This window comes from Lithobates pipiens, unplaced genomic scaffold (genome assembly GCF_037356315.1).
Source record: "Lithobates pipiens isolate NorthernLeopardFrog02 unplaced genomic scaffold, aLitPip1_a1.2 Scaffold_97, whole genome shotgun sequence".
Taxonomy (NCBI): domain Eukaryota; kingdom Metazoa; phylum Chordata; class Amphibia; order Anura; family Ranidae; genus Lithobates; species Lithobates pipiens.
The window spans coordinates 444952-465000 of record NW_027507920.1 but is presented as its reverse complement, the minus strand read 5'-3'; the positions used below and the strand labels follow the sequence as shown (position 1 = coordinate 465000).

The following is a 20049-nucleotide window of genomic DNA, read 5'->3' as shown; positions in this document are numbered from 1 at the left end:
AGGGGACGAGTGAGCTCCCCCCCCCCCCAGGGGGGCATTTCTGGTGACCCGGGGGGGCGCACCTGGTGTCTCAGGGAGGGGCGCTCCTGGTGTCTACGAGGGGGGTGCGCTCCTGGCTGGTGTCTCTGGGGGGCGCTCCTGGTGTCTCCGGAGGGGCGCTCCTGGTGTCTCCGGGGGGGTGCTCCTGGTGTCTCTGGGGGGGACGCTACTGGTGTCTCCGGGGGGGGGGTGCTCCTGGTGTCTCCAGGGGGGGCGCTCCTTGTGTCTCCAGGGGGAGCTCTTCTTGTGTCTCCAGGGGGAGTGCTTCTGGTGTCTCAAAGGGGGGGGGCGCTCCGGGTGTCTCAGGGAAGGGTGCTCCTGGTGTCTCGGGGGGCACTCCTTGTGTCTCCAGGGGGAGCGCTTCTTGTGTCTCCAGGGGGAGTGCTTCTGGTGTCTCAAAGGGGGGGGGGGCGCTCCGGGTGTCTCAGGGAAGGGTGCTCCTGGTGTCTCGGGGGGGCACTCCTGGTGTCTTGGGGGGGCATTCCTAGTGTCTCTAGGAGGGGAGCCCCTGGTGTCTCGGGGAGGCGCACCTGGTGTCTTGGGGAGGCGCACCTGGTGTCTCGGGGGGGCGCACCTGGTGTCTCGGGGGGGCTCTCCTGGTGTCTCGGGGGGGCGCTCCGGGTGTCTGGGGGGGCACTCTGGGTGTCTCAGGGAGGGGCGCTCCTGGTGTCTACGAGGAGGGTGTGCTCCTGGTGTCTACGAGGAGGGGGGCGCTCCTGGTGTCTCGGGAAGGCGCACCTGGTGTCTTAGGGAGGCACACCTGGTGTCTCGGGGGGGCTCTCCTGGTGTCTCGGGGGGGGCTCTCCTGGTGTCTCAGGGGGGCGCTCCGGGTGTCTGGGGGGGCACTCTGGGTGTCTCAGGGAGGGGCGCTCCTGGTGTCTACGAGGAGGGTGCGCTCCTGGTGTCAACGAGGAGGGGGCGCTCCTGGTGTCTCGGGAAGGCACACCTGGTGTCTCAGGGGGGCGCTCCGGGTGTCTGGGGGGGCGCTCTGGGTTTCTCAGGGAGGGGTGCTCCTGGTGTCTATGAGGAGGGTGCGCTCCTGGCTGGTGTCTCTGGGGGGCGCTCCTGGTGTCTCGGGGGGGGGGGGCGCTCCTGGTGTCTACGAGGGGGGTGCGCTCCTAGTGTCTCTGGGGGGCGCTCCTGGTGTCTCCAGGGGGGGCGCTCCTGGTGTCTCCGGGGGGGGCGCTCCAGGTGTCTCGGGGGGAGGGGCACTCCTGGTGTCTCAGGGAGGGGTGCTCCTGGTGTCTCTGGGGGTGCTCCTGGTATCTAGGGGGGCACTCCTGGTGTCTTGGGGGGCATTCCTAGTGTCTCGAGGAGGGGAGCCCCTGGTGTCTCAGAGGGGGGTGCTTCTGGTGTCCTGGAGGGGGCGCTCCTGGTGTCTCGGGGGGTGCTCCTGGTGTCTCAGGTGGCGCGTCGCACCTGTGGAATTCTTGCGCCTGACCGGTAATGGATGTCAGAGGGGTCACGGCAAACAGGCGTAAAGACATTCCATTCTCTCATCGCTCTGTGATGTCAGACGGCGCCCTTTTTTTTGCGGCGCTGAGCTCAGGGGCACACTTGAGTCGGAGTGACAGGAACATGACGGCTGACAGCTCTGACATGCTGGGGGGGGGGGGACTCTGGAATGCTGAGCGCGAGCCCGGCCGTGTCAGGGACCTGTAGTAGCAGCTAAGAATAGACCCCCCCCCCCCCCACTCCCTGCGGTCACATATTTTCTGCGGCTGGCCCTTTTACCTAACGGCTTGTCAAGGGAGCGCCATTCGCCGGCCAGAAGTCATCGGTACAAAATCATAATGGTAATGAGAATAACAGTCCGAAAATTGAAGGAAGAATGAAAGAAGCAGCTTGAGAACGGACGGCGTTGTGGCTGGGCAGGTTACAATTCGACATGAGTTCATTTTAGTTTCATTCAGTTTTTTTGTTTTTTTGTTTTCGGGTCATTCGTTATGATCGCAATTTGTAAATTTGAAAATTCGTGACTTTGTAAATTCAAAAATTTGAAAATCCAAAAATGAGAAAGAAAATCAATTTTTTTTTTTAAAGAATACCTACCGTAACTAATAATAACTAACTATTAAATTATAGGTATTGGAATTTCCTTTCAAATTTGCCTGTTAGTGAATGTAACGAATACAAATTTATCTGAAGTTCCGAATTATCCAAAATAACGAATGCCGCATCTAAACAAATGGAACGGAAATAATTACCGTATAACACGGACCTTCATTTTAAGAGGGAAGTTTCAGGAAAAAAAAACAGATATTTTTTTAAATAAACAACTTTGAATTAAATTAAGGGTCAGTGCCCATCAATCCAGTCTGATTGGTGCCCATCTGCATCCTCATCTCCCATAAATCCAGCCTGATCGATGCCCATCTGCAGCCTCATCTCCCATCAATCCAGCCTGATTGGTGCTCATCTGCAGCTTCATCTCCCATCAATCCAGTCTGATCGATGCCCATCTGCATCCTCCTCTCCCATCAATCCAGCCTGATTGGTGCCCATCTGCAGATTCATCCCCCATCAATCCAGCCTGATTGGTGCTCATCTGCAGCTTCATCCCCCATCAATCCAGCCTGATTGGTGCTCATCTGCAGATTCATCCCCCATCAATCCAGCCTGATTGGTGCTCATCTGCAGATTCATTTCCCATCAATCCAGTCTGATCGATGCCCATCTGCATCCTCCTCTCCCATCAATCCAGCCTGATTGGTGCCCATCTGCAGCCTCATCTCCCATCAATCCAGCCTGATTGGTGCTCATCTGCAGCTTCATTTCCCATCAATCCAGTCTGATCGATGCCCATCTGCATCCTCCTCTCCCATCAATCCAGCCTGATTGGTGCCCATCTGCAGCCTCATCTCCCATCAATCCAGCCTGATTGGTGCCCACCTGCAGCCTCATCTCCCATCAATCCAGCCTGATTGGTGGCCATCTGCAGCCTCCTCATCTCCCATAAATCCAACCCGATCAATGCCCATCTGCAGCCTCTAGCAGCTTGATTAATGCCCATCTGCAGCCTCTAGCAGCTTGATTAATGCCCATCTGCAGCCCATCTGCCATCAATACAGCCTGATCAATGCCCATTTTTAGCCTCAATGCTCATCTGCAGCCTCACCATCTCTCATCAATGCGGCCTGAACAGTGCAGGAAATCAGAGGAGGGGAAGGAGGGGGGCGAGCACCGCCAGAATTCACTGAGTTGTCATCTCCTGTTTACTCGTCTCTCACCCGGCAGTTACACACACAGTCCCACCTCTGCCATTGGCATTGGATCAGCTCCTGTGATAGACATATATACGTATATATATATATATATATATATATGTGTGTGTATTTCTATGTATAATTGCTCCAACACATGTGGAAATACCTCACATGTGTGATTTGAACGCCGTTTACGTATATGGGCGTGACTTACGTATGCGTTTTACTTCTGTGCGTGAGCATACAGGAACGGGGGCAATTAAAAAAATTGTATTACATTTTTGGTTTATTTTACCTTTATTTTTTAAACTTTTTTTTTGATCACTTTTATTCCTGTATACATCCCTTGTAATAGAAATAGTGCATGACAGGTCCTCTTTAAGGAGAGACATGGGGTCTATACGATCTCTCCTCCAGGCTGGAAAGACCGAGATAAAAATGAACTGTCTCGGCCGAGTCCCTGGTATTGTTTACATCCGCCGGCCCGGACGTGACGTCATAACGTCACGTCTGTGTGATTTGAATGCTGTTTACATATGTGGGCGTGACTTACATATGCGTTTACTTCTGTGAGCGAGCATACAGGGACGGGGACGATTTTACTTTTTTTATTTAATTTTTTTGTTTATTTTACCTTAATTTATTTTATTTTTTTACACTTTTCTTTTTTTTTCTTTGATCACTTTTATTCCTGTAAACATCCCTTGTAATAGAAATAGTGCATGACAGGTCCTCTTTTTGGAGAGATGTGGGGTCGATACGATCTCTCCTCCAGGTTAGAAAGAACGAGATAAAAATTAGCTGTCTCTGCCTTTCCATCCAAGTCCCTGGCATTGTTTACATCAGCCGGTCTGTAGGTGACGCCATAATGTCACGTTCGTGTGATTTGAACACCGTTTACATATGTTGGCGTGACTTACATGTGCGTTTACCTCTGTGCATGAGCATGCGGGGACGGGGGCGATCTATATTTTTTAATTTAATTTTTTTGTTTATTATACCTCTATTTATTTATTTTTTTTACACTTTTTTTTTTTTTTTGATCACTTTTATTCCTGTAAACATCCCTTGTAATAGAAATAGTGCATGACAGGTCCTCTTTATGGAGAAATGTGGGGTCTATAAGATTTCTCCTCCAGGCTGGAAAGACCGAGATAAAAATGAACTGTCTCGGCCTTTCCAGCCCAGTCCCTGGCATTGTTTACATCCGCCGGCCCATACGTGACATCATAACGTCGCGCCCGGGACTCCGAGGGTCATAGATATGACTGGGGACCATCTGGTCACTGGAAATCTCTATGATCTACTTCTGGTGGCGGGCGATTCGTTCTCCGGCTTGCCGATCGCACAGGCGAAGCCGGAGAAGCACCAGAGGGCGGCACAAGTGGAGGGGGGGGGGGGGGGGGTGTCCCCTCCCATCGCTTGTAAGGACGATCAAGCGGCTGAACTGCCTCTATGATTGTTCTTACGGTGCACAGAATCGCCGGCTGAAAAAAGGTGATATCTGGATGATGCCTGCAAGCATCATTCAGATATCCCCACTCAAAGTCCAGGACGTCATATGACATACCTTGGGCGGGAAGTGGTCAGGCTATCCATCTTAAAATCAAGAAGCTCACAGTGTGCGGTGAAATCAGAGGAAGCCATTTCAGTCCAGGAGAGGAGCCGCTACAACTGTACAAGACTGAAGGGAAGAGTATGTGCACAGATTTGACCAATTGCTCTATCCCCCCTGCAGGAACATGAGGGTTATACAGTTAAGTGGGGCCCCAGGCTCCTGCCTAGTTTGCCTTGTGGATGATCCGGTTCAGGGGTACTATTAACTGTCTATGTTGTCAGGCTGCCAGGCAGTCATTAAACGAGAAGGTGCGACAGGGCAACCTTCTCCAGTGGGCACCCACTCCGATAGATGAATAGATAGATGGATAGATAGATAGATAGATAGGTAGGTAGGTAGGTAGGTAGATCAGGGTGTACAGGAGCAGATATGCTTTCCTGTTATTTCCTTCTATATTCTCTATTGTACCTGATCTGCACAGTATAGAGAGTGTGCAGCGTAAGAAGAGACTTGGGTGGGCAATGGATGATCTGGGGTAGGACTGGCGGAATGATGGGTGATCTGCGGGCGCATTAGCGGAGAGGTGGGTGATCTTGGGTAGGATTGACGGAGTGGTGGGTGATCTTTGGTGGAGTGGGGGGTGATCTGGGGTCAGATTAGCGGAGTGGTGGGTGATCTGCGGTAGGATTGGCGTTGTGGTGGGTGATTCATGGTAGGATTGTCAAACAGTAGCACAGTGCTGGGTGTTCTGGGGCAAGATTGTATCTGGGGAAGGATTGGTGGAGTGATGGGTGATCTGGGGTAGGATTGGCGGAGTGGTGGGTGATCTGGGGTAGTAATAGTGGAGTGGTGGGTGATCTGGGGTAGTAATGGTGGAGCGGTGGGTGATCTGGGGTAGGATTGGCGTAGTGGTGAGTGATCTGGGGTAGGATTGGCGTAGTGGTGGGTGATCTAGGGTAAGATTGGTGTAGTAGTGGGTGATCTGGGGTAGGATTGGTGGAGTGGTGGTTGATCTGGGGTAGGATTGTGAGAGTGGTGGCTGATTTAGGGTAGGATTGGTGGATTGCTGGGTGATCTGGGATAGGATTGGCGGAGTGGTAGGTGATCTGGGGTAGGATTGTCAAAGGGGTGGGTGATCTGGAGTAGGATTGGCTGAGTGGTGGGTGTTCTGGGGTAGGATTTTGGGAGTGGTGGGTGATCTGGGGTAGTACTAATGGAGTGGTGGGTGATCTGGGGTAGGATTGGCGGAGTGGTGGGTGATCGGGGGTAGGATTGGCGGATTGGTGGGTGATCGGGGGTAGGATTGGCGGATTGGTGGGTGATCTGGGGTAGGATTGGCGGATTGGTGGGTGATCTGGAGTAGGATTGGCGGAGTGGTGGGTGATCTGGAGTAGGATTGGCGGAGTGGTGGGTGATCTGGGGTAGGATTGGCGGATTGGTGGGTGATCTGGGGTAGGATTGGTGGATTGTTGGGTGATCTGGGGTAGGATTGGCGGAGTGGTGGGTGATCTGCGGCCGGAATAGCGGCGTGGTGGGTGATCTGGGGTAGGATTGGCGGAGTGGTGGGTGATCTGGAGTAGGATTGGCGGAGTGGTGGGTGATCTGGGGTAGGATTGGCGGATTGGTGGGTGATCTGGGGTAGGATTGGTGGATTGTTGGGTGATCTGGGGTAGGATTGGCGGAGTGGTGGGTGATCGGGGGTAGGATTGGCGGATTGTTGGGTGATCTGGGGTAGAATTGGCGGAGTGGTGCCCGCAGTGGGAGGATTGCCTCATCTTCTGAGATCTCTCCTACGGAGATTGATTTCCCCCTCGGAGAGAACATTGCCAGTCAGCCCACACATCCTGCGGGTGAGCGGAGTGTATAGAGGAGTTCCAGGGAGGTCTGAGGGATCGTAACTTAGAGTGATCCGTTGTAAATCAGATTTAGTGGATTTTTTATGTTTTATTGGAATTCTGTTCAGAGCAATCAATAATAAATGTAGAATCCAAATAACAGAGGTCATAAACCGCTCCAGACAAACAAAACATTCATAAAGAACACGAATAAAACCGCATAAATAATACACAACACACATTTATTAAATTCCTTGCATAGCTCTGACATATACCGCAGTGCTGTACAAGGAAACTGAGCCAGTCACATCAGTCTCTGCACCACAGGAGCTTACACTCTAATATCCCCCCCCCCCCCCCCACACACACACAGTCGCACACTATTATTATTATACATTTATATACAGTGCCTTGAAAAAGTATTCATACCCCTTGAAATTTCCTGCATTCTGTCATGTTACAACCATAAATTTTGTATTTTATTTTATTATTTTATTAATTAATTAATTTATTTATTTATTCATGTATTTTATTGAGATTTTATGTGATAGACCAACACAAAGTGGCACATAATTGTGAAGTGGAAGGAAAAGTGGTTTTCAATTTTTTTTTACAAATAAATATGTGAAAAGTGTGGGGGGCATTTGTATGGCGCCCCCCAGAGTCCGTGAGATGTTCAAAGCTTGTGAGATTTTTTTTATAGCCTAACTCTGCTTTATACTTCTCCACAACTTTATCCCTGACCTGTCTGCTGTGTTCCTTGGCCTTCATGATGCTGTTGGTTTACTAAGGTTCTCTAACAAACTTCTGAGGGCTTCACAGAACAGCTATATTTATACTGAGATTAAATTACACACAGGTGGAATCTGTTTTTACTAATTAGGTGACTTCTGAAGGCAATTGGTTCCACTAGATTTTAGTTTTAGGGGGTATCAGAGTAAAGGAGGGCTGAATACAAATGCCCCCCCCCCCCCCCCACGCTTTTTAGATATGGATTTGTAAAAAAAAACTTTGAAAACCATTTATCATTTTCCTTCCACTTCACAATTATGTGCTACTTTGTGTTAGTCTATCATATAAAATGTGGGCGGTGTATTTCTAAGTTCCGTCATAGTAGATAATCTAATAAAATAAGATTATTTGAACGGTGCCCCCTTCTAACATGTTTCAGGTCCTTTTGTCTTGGATGGGGCGGAGTTTAGGCAGGCTTATAGCAATAGAAGGGCACGGGGAGAATGCTGACAAGGTTTCACATTTGGGCATTGCTGGAAAGTATCATGCATTTTGGTGCGACTGAAAGAGTCATAAGCTTCTTTTGCGTGATTTGTTTTTGTGCATAGGGCAGCCCATTCATTTCAAAGATGAGGAGGCGCAAAAAACACATGGGCTCTGTTGCACCTGCGGAGGCTTAGATAGATACTTCAGAATGTGCTTTTCCTTCTACATAAAGGGAGGAGTAATCAACTTTGTATGGTTGTTGGCACTCTATAACTCTTGTATAATATTAATAGTATAATAATCACTGTGGATTAACATCCTAGTAAACAGACAACTGACTTAGTGTAGGGGGGCGGGGTTCACGTAGGTGACGCAGTGAGCTGTAGAGCTGCCTTAAACTAGATGAATTCCTCTGTGTGTCAGGAATGCGTGCAAAATTGCACAATTTACCAGCGTGTTCTCCCGGAGAACCGCGTTGCCATTTAACAGATGCGCACGCTGGTGCCAATTTGGCCTCATGCACGCTGGACTTTTCTTTTTCTCCCCTTGACGCCTTTGTTCAAGGGTTGGGAAAACGGCCTAAAGCCGCATTATGCAAATGCATTTACATGCAAGTGTTTGGGCAATCATTTCTATTGGCCAGAGTATTCATTTATTCTGGATATTGTAATGAATGAATGCTCAAGCGCTAAATGTGAAAGTGATTTTTTATTTATTTTTTGGCCTATAAACACTCCTGCCCCATTCACACTTGGCCATTTGGAATCAAGGGCGGAATCAGAAATTTAGAATCAGGGGAGGAATCGGTGATTTAGAATCAATGGCGGAATCAGTGATTTAGAATCAAGGGCGGAATCATCGATTTAGAATCGGAGGCGGAATCACGATTTAGAATCAAGGACGGAATCAGTGATTTAGAATCAAGGGCAGAATTGGTGATTTAGAATCAAGGGTGGAATCAGCTATTTAGAATCAGGGGCGGAATCGCGATTTAGAATCAGGGGCGGAATCACGATTTAGAATCAGGGGCGGAATCTGTGATTTAGAATCAAGGACGGAATCGTGATTTAGAATCGAGGGCGGAATTGGCGGTTTAGAATCAAAGGCGGAATCTGCAATTTATAATCAAGGGCGGAATTGGCGATTTAGAATCGGAGGCGGAATCGCGATTTAGAATCAAGGACGGAATCAGTGATTTAGAATCATGGGCAGAATTGGTTATTTAGAATCAGGGGTGGAATCGCGATTTAGAATCAGGGGCGGAATCGCGATTTAGAATCAGGGGCGGAGTCGTGATTTAAAATCGAGGGCGGAATTGGCAGTTTAGAATCAAAGGCGGAATCGGCAATTTAGAATCAAGGGCGGAATTGGCAATTTAGAATCAAGGGCGGAATTGGTGATTTAGAATTTAGGGGGTGGAATTGGTGATTTAGAATTTAGGGGGTGGAATTGGCAATTTATAATCAAGGGCGGAATTGGTGATTTAGAATTTAGGGGGTGGAATTGGTGATTTAGAATCAAGGGCGGAATTGGTGATTTAGAATCAAGGGCGGAATTGGTGATTTAGAATCAAGGGCGGAATCGGTGATTTAGAATCAAGGGCAGAATCGGTGGTTTAGAATCAAGGGCGGAATCAGTGATTTAGAATCAAGGGCGGAATCGGCGGTTTAGAATCAAAGGCGGAATCGGCAATTTAGAATCAAGGGCGGAATCGGCGATTTAGAATCAAGGGCGGAATCGGCAAATTAGAACCAAGGACGGAATCGACGATTTAGAATCATGGGTGGAATCGGCGATTTAGAATCAAGGGCAGAATTGGTGTTTTTGAATCAAGGGCGGAATCGGCCCGACTCTGACCGGGATTCCAAATCGTGTGTCAATCATTGCAGATCACGTTCAATCAATATGGCACCCGAAGTGCAGTCTAAAGTCTAGAGTGTGACAGAATCGGGTGGCAATGGCAGCAAAACACTCGCCTTTGACAATCGCACAAAGTTTGTTGGCCCAGAAAGGAACAGAAGCTTATTTTGGGCCACAAACGCTCATTGGGCAGCCCACTCAAATGAATGGGATGCCCTACTTGTGACATGCGGAATCACATGAAAATCGTCCACACAAAATCGCAAGTGGGAAGACAAGTTCCTGCTACGTGACGTGTGAATGCCGCCTGTAAACACATATGTGCATGGACACATAGACTAACATAGAGGGGCGTTTAGAGGCAGAACAAAAAAAAAAGTCAAACTCTTCTAACAGCGATGTTTTTGCGTATGAGGCCCCACTGTAAAGGCATTGTAATGGCACCCAACATATTTACAAATGCGCATGTCTTCCTTCCAGTGATCTCAAATCGCACTACAATTGCGAAACACATGTTAGGATGCCATTTATTTTTAATGGCGACTAAAACGCTGTGCAGTTTTGCTGTGATTATTGTGCAGTAAATCATGGCAAACCACATTGTGTCGTACTTGTTGCCATAAAAGGAGCAAGGAGCTTCTTTTGGGCGACAAGCTTCAAGCAATGCGATTTGTTGCAATTGGCACGTAAAAAATGGAACCACAGTTGCGCAACAATCGCATCAAAACTGCACCACGTTTTGGTGTCCTTAAAAATGAAGAGCACAAAAACAACCGATTCCGCCGCAATCCCAAATCGCTAGATGTGAATGGGGGCTTGGGAAATGCACAGGTGAATCGTAGCGATTCTGCTCGCAATTTAAAATCACATTACAATCCCATGTTCGGCTGCTATTCATTTTTATTGGCAACTAAAACGCTGACCGATTTTTGCCGCGACTGTCGCGTGATAAATCTCAGCAAACCGCATCTCGTGAAGCTTGTCACCCAAAAAGGAGCAGGAGCTTCTTTTTGGGCGACAAGCTTCATGCGATGCGGTTCTCTGTGATTGCCTCTCGAAAAATTGTGCTACAATTGCGACAAAACCGCACCGCGTTTTGGTGCCGTTAAAAAATGAATAGCGCAAAAGCCAGTGATAACGCCGCGATCCCAAATCGCCAGCTGTGAAAGGGGGCCTTAGGAAACGCACAAGTGAATCGCTGCGATCCTGCCTGCAATCTCAAATCGCACTACAGTGGCAAAACGCATGTTCAAGTGGCATTCATATTCAAAGGTACCTAAAACGCTGTGCGGTTTTGCTGTGACTGTTGCATGATAAATCTCTGCAAACTGCATCTCGTGAAGCTTGTCACCCAAAATGGAGCAGAAGCTTGTTTTTGGGCGACATGCATCACGTGATGCTGTTTGCCGTGGTTGGCGCGTGAAAAATTCCGTTACAGTTGCGGCAGAGCTGTGCTGCATCTCGGCGCCGTTAAAAATGAATGGTTCAACAGCGACCATGCAACTTAGGCGTGAACGCAGCCTCATCGTTTTTTTGCTCCTTCATGAAACGTGCAAAAAACACGCGTTGTGCGGCGCCATTCATTGGTAACGCCACCCAAAAATGCGGCAAGCGGACGAGCATTTTCTCAAACAATTGCGCGACAAACACGGCAAACCGCATCTCGTAAAGCTTGTCACCCAAAAATGGAGCTTCATTTTGGGTGACAAACTTCACGAGATGTGGTTTGCCGCATGAAAATTTGTGTTACAATTGCTTGACAATTGCGGCAGGACCGCACTGCGGATGAATGGCGCAAAAAACGAGCTTGCAACGTAGGCGTGAATGCAGCCTCTGTGTTTTGTGCTCCTTCATAAAATGTGCAAAAAAAAATGTGCATTGTGCTTGTGGCGCCGTTCATTGGTAACGGCACCCAAAACACGTGGCAAGCGGGCGTGCATTTTCGCAAACAATTGCACGAAAATCGCGGCAAACCGCATCTTGTAAATTTTGTCACCCCAAAAAATAGAACAGGAGCTTGTTTTTGGGTGACAAGCTTCACGTGATGCGATTTGCCATGTGAAAATGATGTTACAATAGCGTCACAATTGCGGCAGAACCGCACTGCGGGTGAATGGCGCAAAAATGAGCTTGCAACGTAAGGCGTGAACGCAGCCTCTGTGTTTTTTTAGCGTCCTTCATGTAACATGCAAAAAAAGCGCGTTGTGCTTGCGGCGCCAATCAGGTGGCAAGCGGACGCACATTTTCGCAAACGATAGCGTGAAAATCGCGGCAAACCGCATCTCGTAAAGCTTGTCACCCAAAAAATGGAGCAGGAGCTTGTTTTTGGGCGACAAGCTTCACGTGATGCGGTTTGCCACGTGAAAATGATGTTACAATAGCGTCACAATTGCGGCAGAACCACACTGTGGGTGAATGGCGCAAAAACGAGCTTGCAACGTAAGGCGTGAACGCAGCCTCTGTGTTTTTTTAGCGTCCTTCATGTAACATGCAAAAAAACGCGCGTTGTGCTTGTGGCGCCATTCATTGGTAATGGCACCCAATCACGTGGCAAGCGGACACGCATTTTCGCAAACAATCGCGCGAAAATCGTGGCAAACCGCATCTCGTAAAGCTTGTCATCCAAAAAAAATGGAGCAGGAGCTTGTTTTTGGGGTGACAAACTCTGCGTGATGCGGTTTCCGCGTTAAAAAAATTGCTTTACAATTGCTTGACAATTGCAGCAGAACCGCATTGCGTTTTGGCGCCACTAAAAATGAATGGCGCACAAATAAGCGTGCTGCATTTTGCCAGTGCGATTTGGAATCATGGCGATTTCACGCTAGATGTGAAAGGGGTCCTTAGGCAGCACGTTGGCGTGAACGCAGCTTCTGGAAATGCACAATAAACGTGCGTTGTGCTTGCAGCGCCACTCATTGATGAAGGCACCCAAACACGTGAGACAAATGCGCCGTTTTCGTGCGTAGGGCAGCTGATTGGGCTGCAAAAAAAAATTTGTAAAGCTCAATGTCCAAAAAAATTTGTAAAGCTCAATGTCCAAAAAAAAAGGTACGTGGGCTACTTTGGCGCATTTTTCGTGCGTAGGGCAGCTGATGTAGTGAAAAGAAAAAAAAAAAAAACCGCACGTTCCACACCTTCCTGACTATACATTGCGGTAGGGGTGTAAATCAAAATGCCCAGTCAATATATGTGATCCTATAGAAGAGGTGATGTATGTGTGTGTGCGTTTTTGGCTGGCGTTTCCGCCTCTCATGTGATTATTCAGTCCTCGCTCACGAAAGGAGAGAGAGAGAGAGGGAGACGTCAGTGTCCAGCCCAGATCATTATTCCTCCAGCTCCGCTCTGGGTCCTCGGCTCGCTCTGCCTGTCGATCGTCCAGCAGCGAAGTGCACGATGAGTCACAAGTAAACGGGTCCTCATGACTAGGTGACCACATGATGTGACCGTAGTCCAGCTGCTCCCCCCCCCACCACCCGGCACAGACCTAACCTTTTTTTTCTTTCTATTTCTCTGTCCTCTCAACAGATGGCAAACCCGGTGACATCAGCCTGCTGTGTGGTGCTAGCCGCGGCCGTCATGGTGTACGCACAACGACACACCGAGGGTAAGTCCAACCATACTTTGTATATATATATATATATAATATATATCACATGTGCATATTGGGGGGGGGTGGGGGGGGGGTCACGGGTGGTTCGCTGAAAAAGAGAAGGCGAGGTCACCTCGATGTGGGAACAATCTGGGACCGTTAACCCTTCACACGCCGGGGGGGGGGGCTGGTGATATCTATGCGCAAAAATAATATAGACGCGCTTTGTGACGCCGTTCCCCCCCCCCTTCGTTGCGCCGTAAATCATTCATTTCCATAGAAGCAGCTCCAATGTTAGATGATAAATAAGTGTAATGGAAGCGCTGGCAGAGGAAGGAGACTTTGTCGTCAGCCAGACGCCGCGATTGTTTAGCCAACAGAAAGCAGGAACAGGGCAGAAAAAAAAAAAAAAAAGTCGCCAATCTGGGACGCGGGCGAGCGACGTCCGCTGCTTACTTGTTAGGTGGCGGTAAAACGTACGCACGTCTTTAGCCATAAAAAAAATATATATAGATATATAGATATATATGTATATATCTATATCTATCTATATATATATATATCTATCTATATATATATATATATATATATATCCTAATAATATATCTATATATATATATATATATATATATATATATATATATATATATATATATATATATATATATATATATATATATATATATACATGTGTGTCTGTGTGTATCTATATATATATATATATATATATATATATATATATATCTATATAGATATAGATATATATATAGATATATATAGATATATATATATAGATATAGATATATATATATATATATATATATATATAGATATATATATATATATATATATATATATATATATATATATATATATATATATATATATATATGTATATTTAGATAGATAGATATAGATAGTCTCTCTCTCTCTCTGTAACAAATGATATGTAACAAATTTATAGGTGATGGCCATACGCAGATGAATGCCGTACTGTAATCATTAACCCCATGCTGCTGGCCCTTTAAGGAGTTGGAAACGCCGGGAGTGGATGTCACAGCAATCACATGACTGGGAGCCCACCCTCGGGGTTCCAATCAGAGGCAGTTGCCCACAAAAATATGCCACAGCGTTGGCCACTCCCATGGCATGTGGCATGCATGTGTGACGCCGGCGTAAAGAGTGTTTATACCTCGTTCATTTTTATTTTTTAAATACAAGTAGTATAAGTCTCTAAATTTGACAGCCTCTAGCACAGCCAAGCTTAGACTGGTAACGGGAGAAGCAGCACGAGGAGCCAGCCAGCTGTGCTACAGTGCTCACGTACTAGCAGGGGACGTGCTGATAGGAGGAGAGAGATGAGCTTGTCACTGTTCTGCCTCTCCTTTCACTTTCCAGTCACAGGTTGGGGGCTCGTCCGGGATGACCTGGGCTCAGCACAAGGAGCCAGTCAGGTGTGCTGAAGTGCAAGTTGCATGCTGATAGGAGGAGAGAGCAGAGTGACTGAGATATGAGCTCATCTGTCTGCTGATAGGAGGATAGAGGAGGGTGACAGAGATGAGCTTGTCACTGTTCTGTGTCTCCTTTCCCCTGTTTCAGTCACAGGTTGGGGGCTCATCTGGAATGACCTGGGCTCAGCACAAGGAGCCAATCGGGCGAGCTGAAATGTTCAAGTTGCATGCTGATAGGAGGAGAGAGCAGAGTGACAGAGAGATGAGCTTGTCACTGTTCTGCGTCTCCTTTCCCTTTCCAGTCACAGGTTGGGGGCTCATCCGGGATGACCTGACCTCAGCACAAGGAGCAAATCAGGCGAGCCGAAATGCAAGTTGCATGCTGATAGGAGATGAGAGTAGAGTGATAGAGAGAAGGGCTCATCAGTCTTCTGATAGAAGGAGAGAGCAGAGTGACAGAGAGATGAGCTTCTCACTGTTCTGCGTCTTCTTTCACTTTCCGGTCACATATATATATATATATATATATCTATATATTAGATCTGTGTGTTTAGTTGTTTAATTAGAGTTCAGATTTACCGGTATTCATATTTTTAATTATTAATAATAATAATTGTAACGATAATAAATGATACAATAAATATTAATAGCAGTAATAAATACTACTAATATCACTAATAATAATAATAATAAATATTAATATTAACAACAATAGTAACACATAGTAAAAATAATAATAATAATAAATAATAACACATTGTGGGGACCAATGACATTCAGTGATCTTGGTAGGTCTGCAGATTAGCTTGTCATAATGACAAAAGGGGACAATACTGGGCGCATGCTGTACGTTAATCATAAAATGCATGTGCTCACGTACTGGCAAGGGACTTGCTGATAGGAGGAGAGATCAGAGTGATGCAGGATGAGCTCATCAAGCTGCTGCCTCTCCTTTCACTGTCCAATCACAGGCTGGGGGAGGGTAAGGACCTGAGAAGTGTCAGGCTGGGTTCACACAGCTGCGGTGATGAGATCGGATGTGATTCGCACCGCACTGCAGTGCAAATCACATCCGATCTCTGTGTGGTGCGAGTTCAGCCATACAGATAGTATACAGATAGTATGGCTGAATTCGCATCGCACACGGCCCAAACTCGCACGGGACCCTTTTTTTGGTCCGCAGCAGAATCGACACCATGCGATCCGATTCCTGTCCGAGTTTGCAGATCGCACTGCGATATGCGAACTGATTTGGGGGTGTCATTAATTTTTCACTGACACTCCCAGCAGTTTGCATAGGGCAGTGTGAACTGCCGCCGGGAGGCATGCGATGCGGGAACCCGCAGTAGATTCGCAGCGTTCCCGCATCGCTCCAGTGTGAACCCAGCCTTACTAAACTGCAGCAGAGGAAAATCAGGTCTCCTGCAATGGCAGACGGGGTTTTGCTGTGCAGCAGAGTTGTGTAAATCTCAAGACTGGATGGACACAAATACAAATCCTTTGGCAGGTAAAGCGGCATGTATGTATTTCATCTGTGAGCTTAGCTGTTTATTTGGGGTTCAGAAATAATAATAATAGTAAATTATAACATCAATATCAATAAAAAATGATAATAATCATAATCATCATAACAATCATATTATTAGTAATAATACATAATAATAACAATAAAAGTAATAAATAATAATTACTGTTGCAACTACTACTACTACTAATAATAATAATAATAATAATAATAATAATAATTATAATAATAAACAAATGTAATTAATATTAAATAATAATAGTAAATTTTAACAATAATATTAATAGTAATAATAATATTAATAACAATAATGAACATCAAATGATAAAAAAAAGTCATCATCATAGTCATCAATCATCATCATAACAATAAAAATAAATAATAATAACAGTAATAAATGCTACTACTACTACTACTACTACTACTACTTGTAATAATTAATATTAAATATTAATAGTAAGCTATAACAATCATATTATTAGTAATAAATCACATTAATAATAACAACAATAATATTGAACATCATATAATAATAATTATACCAAATGATAACAATGATGTTAATAGTAATACCTGACAATAATACTATTAATAACAATAATGAACATCAAATTATATATCTGCAGCCAGTGGTGCCCAGGAGAGGGGTGGAATGGTGTGAGTGGAGGGGACATTTTTTTATGTGGATGTGTCTGGGATGCTTTTTTTACGCTTTAATGAAGCATGGCAAAGACACTGCGGGGTGTTGATTTTCTGTTTTGTTTTAAAGGGGCCCAGAAGAACCCCAGTTCAGTAGTACCCCCAACTCAGCCGATCCTCAGCTCATTGGCACCACTGTTCAGCGGATCCCCAGCTTATTAGTCCTCTCATTCAGCAGATCCCTTGCTTAGTAGCTCTAGTCCCCCAGCTCTGCTGATCCCCCCCTCAGTAGTAACCCCCAACTCTGCTGATCCCCCACTGAGTAGTAAAACCCATCTCTGATGATCCTCCACTCAGTAGTAACCCCCACTTCTGCTGATGCCCTGCTCAGTAGTAACCCCCAGCTCTGATGATCCCCCACCTCAGTAGTAACCCCCAGCTCTGCTAATCTCCCGCTCAGTAGTAACCCCCAGCTCTCCTGATGCCCCACTCTCTAGTAATCCCCAGTTCTGCTTATCCCCTGCTCAGTAGTAACCCCCAGCTTTGGTTACCTCTCACTCAGTAGTAACCCCCAGCTCTGCTGATCCCCCTCAGTAGTTACCCACATCTCTGCTGATCTCCCACTCAGTAGTATCCCCCAGCTCTGCTGATCTTCCCCCTCAGTAGTAACCCCCATCTCTGCTGATCCCCCACTGAGTAGTAACACCCATCTCTGCTGATCCCCCACTCAGTAGTAACCCCCAGTTCTGCTGATGCCCTGCTCAGTAGTAACCCCCAGCTCTGATGATCTCCCATCTCGGTAGTAACCCCCAGCTCTGCTAACCTCCAACTCAGCAGTAACCCCCAGCTCTCCTGATGCCCCACTCTCTAGTAACCCCCAGATCTACTTATCCCCTGCTCAGTAGTAACCCCCAGCTCTGCTTATCTCCTGCTCGGTAGTTGTCACCAGCTCTGCTGATGCCCCACTCAGTAGTAACCCCCAGCTCGTCTGTTCCTCCATTCATTAGTAACCTTCAGCTCTGCTTATCTCCCACTCAGTAGTAACCCCCAGCTTCACTGTTGCCCCACTCAGTAGTATCCACCAGCTCTGCTTAGCTCCTGCTCAGTAGTAACCCCCAACTCTGCTAATGCCCCACTCAGTAGCAACCCCCTGCTCTGCTGATCCCCCACTCAGCAGTAACCCCCAGCTCTTATCCCCCGCTCAGTAGTAACCCCCAGCTCCACAGTTCCCCCATTCCCATAATAACCCCCAGCTCTGCTGCTCCCCCTCCAACTCAGTAGTAACCCCTATCTCTGCTGATCCCCCACTCAGTAGTAAACCGCAGCTCTATGTATCCCCAACTCAGTAGTAACCCCCAGCTCTGCTGACCCCTCTGCTGACCCCTCGCTCAGTAGTAACCTCCAGCTCTGCTGACCCTCTGGTTTCCTGATCCCCCTCTTTCTATGGCCCCTACTGACCTCTCACTATATCACTCCCACACTGCACACCAGGTTTGGCATCTGCTAGTTGCTCTTGCTCTAGTCCCCCAGCTCTGCTGATCCCCTGCCACTCATCTCTATTACTCCGGTCCCCATCTACCTTCCCACTATAGCATTCCAATGTTGCACACCACATGTGGCATCTTCTAGTTGCTCAGCTTCGATCTGGGCACCCGCACCCAGGCTCGGTCCATTGCTGGAATCCGGTCCAAAAATCGCTGAAGTGGGCGCATGTAAGGAGGAAGTGATTGAAGGAGGCTGCAGGAGATCATTGGCGTCGAGAATGAAAGGGCTCTAGCAAACTCAAGGCCACCCAGTTAGGGTTTATATCTACTTTAGGTGAACCTGTTGTCTTGCCCTTTATGGGTAACCTACAGCTTCACCCTAAAGGTTACCGAACAATGAATTCTGATCATTTGTATCAATTTTACAGACTGTTGTTATTGATCGGCACTGCTGATCTGTGGAAAGTGTTTCTGCCATTAGTGCATGCCAATTATATCATGTCTATGATCGGGATGATTTGGTGCCGCACCTTGTGCTGATATTCAGAAGGCCAGAGCCGGCCGGTGATCTGATGATACTTCATCAGATCGATAGATGGAGAGGAAGCGTTCCAGACCGGAGGGCCGGGAGGACCCGCACACACATGTCCTCTCTCTCCCTGCACTGCCTGTCTGCCTGTAATCTGATTGTCCTCCTGCCTGTAAATCACAGGCCGACCTGCAGATCCCTTCTAAGTGCTCCCTGTGGGCTCTTTGTGTGGACGGTTATGGGAGAATTAGATTGGTGTCGACAATGACCCTGCGATTGTCTGGCTGGCACCAGGAGAGCGTCCGCACCAGACAGCGCATGTTGGCTGGGGAAGAGTTTGGGGTAGATTCTAGAGCAGGCCAGCGATGGCTCTGCTGTGACAAAATGGCCATTGTATTGTTGCTGCTCAGGTATAGTTAAAGCCACGTCTCTCTTTTTCATAAATAAATTCCTGGCATACAATATACAGCAATAATCTTATTTTTTCAGAAAAGCTCCACCTTCTGTGGTTAAAAGGCCTAGCCCCAGTTCAGACTGATATCATCAGTCTTCTGCAGTCAGGAGGAAGCATTTCCACAGTCTCCTTTCCTTTCCAGAGACTGCAACCTTGTAAAATGGTATCAGTTCACAAGGTCAGAGGCTGATCTGTGTCGGACATTTGTGAACAAGAACTGCACACCCACCAGGATTTACATGACTGTGCCATCTCCGAGCCAGCATCTCAGTCTAGGAAGCAGATCATATATCCTATGATGTTGAACGAGGCCATCTACGTCACGTTCTATGACAGGGATATGCAATAAGCGGACCTACAGCTGTTGCAGAACTACAAGTCCCATGAGGCATAGTAAGGCTCTGACAGCCACAAGCATGACACAACATGGCAAAAGCTGGAGGTCAGCTAATTGCATATCCCTGTTCTATGATGTTAAAAGGCCATCTAAGTCACATAACTATGATGATCAAAGAGGCCATCTAAGCCATGTTCTATGACGTTTAAAGAGGCCATCTACGTCACATACTATGATGATCAAAGACGCCATCTAAGTCATGTTCTATGACGTTGAAAGAAGCCATCTACATCATGTTCTATGACAGTGATGGTGAACCTTGGCA

At 47.0% G+C, this 20049-nt stretch overlaps 1 protein-coding gene across 6 annotated transcripts in view; it reads left to right on the top strand.

Moving 5' to 3' along the window:
• CNTFR (ciliary neurotrophic factor receptor) overlaps positions 1-20049 on the top strand; it is a 756323-nt gene that overhangs the window by 373294 nt on the left and 362980 nt on the right. For 5 of the 6 annotated variants that reach the window (XM_077474629.1, XM_077474624.1, XM_077474626.1 and 2 more), the window contains one exon: positions 13242-13320. In XM_077474629.1, the coding sequence (XP_077330755.1) occupies positions 13242-13320 (79 nt within the window). Of the gene's footprint in view, positions 1-13120; positions 13143-13241; positions 13321-20049 lie in introns of those variants that run through there. The other variant, XM_077474628.1, reaches the window with a different exon arrangement.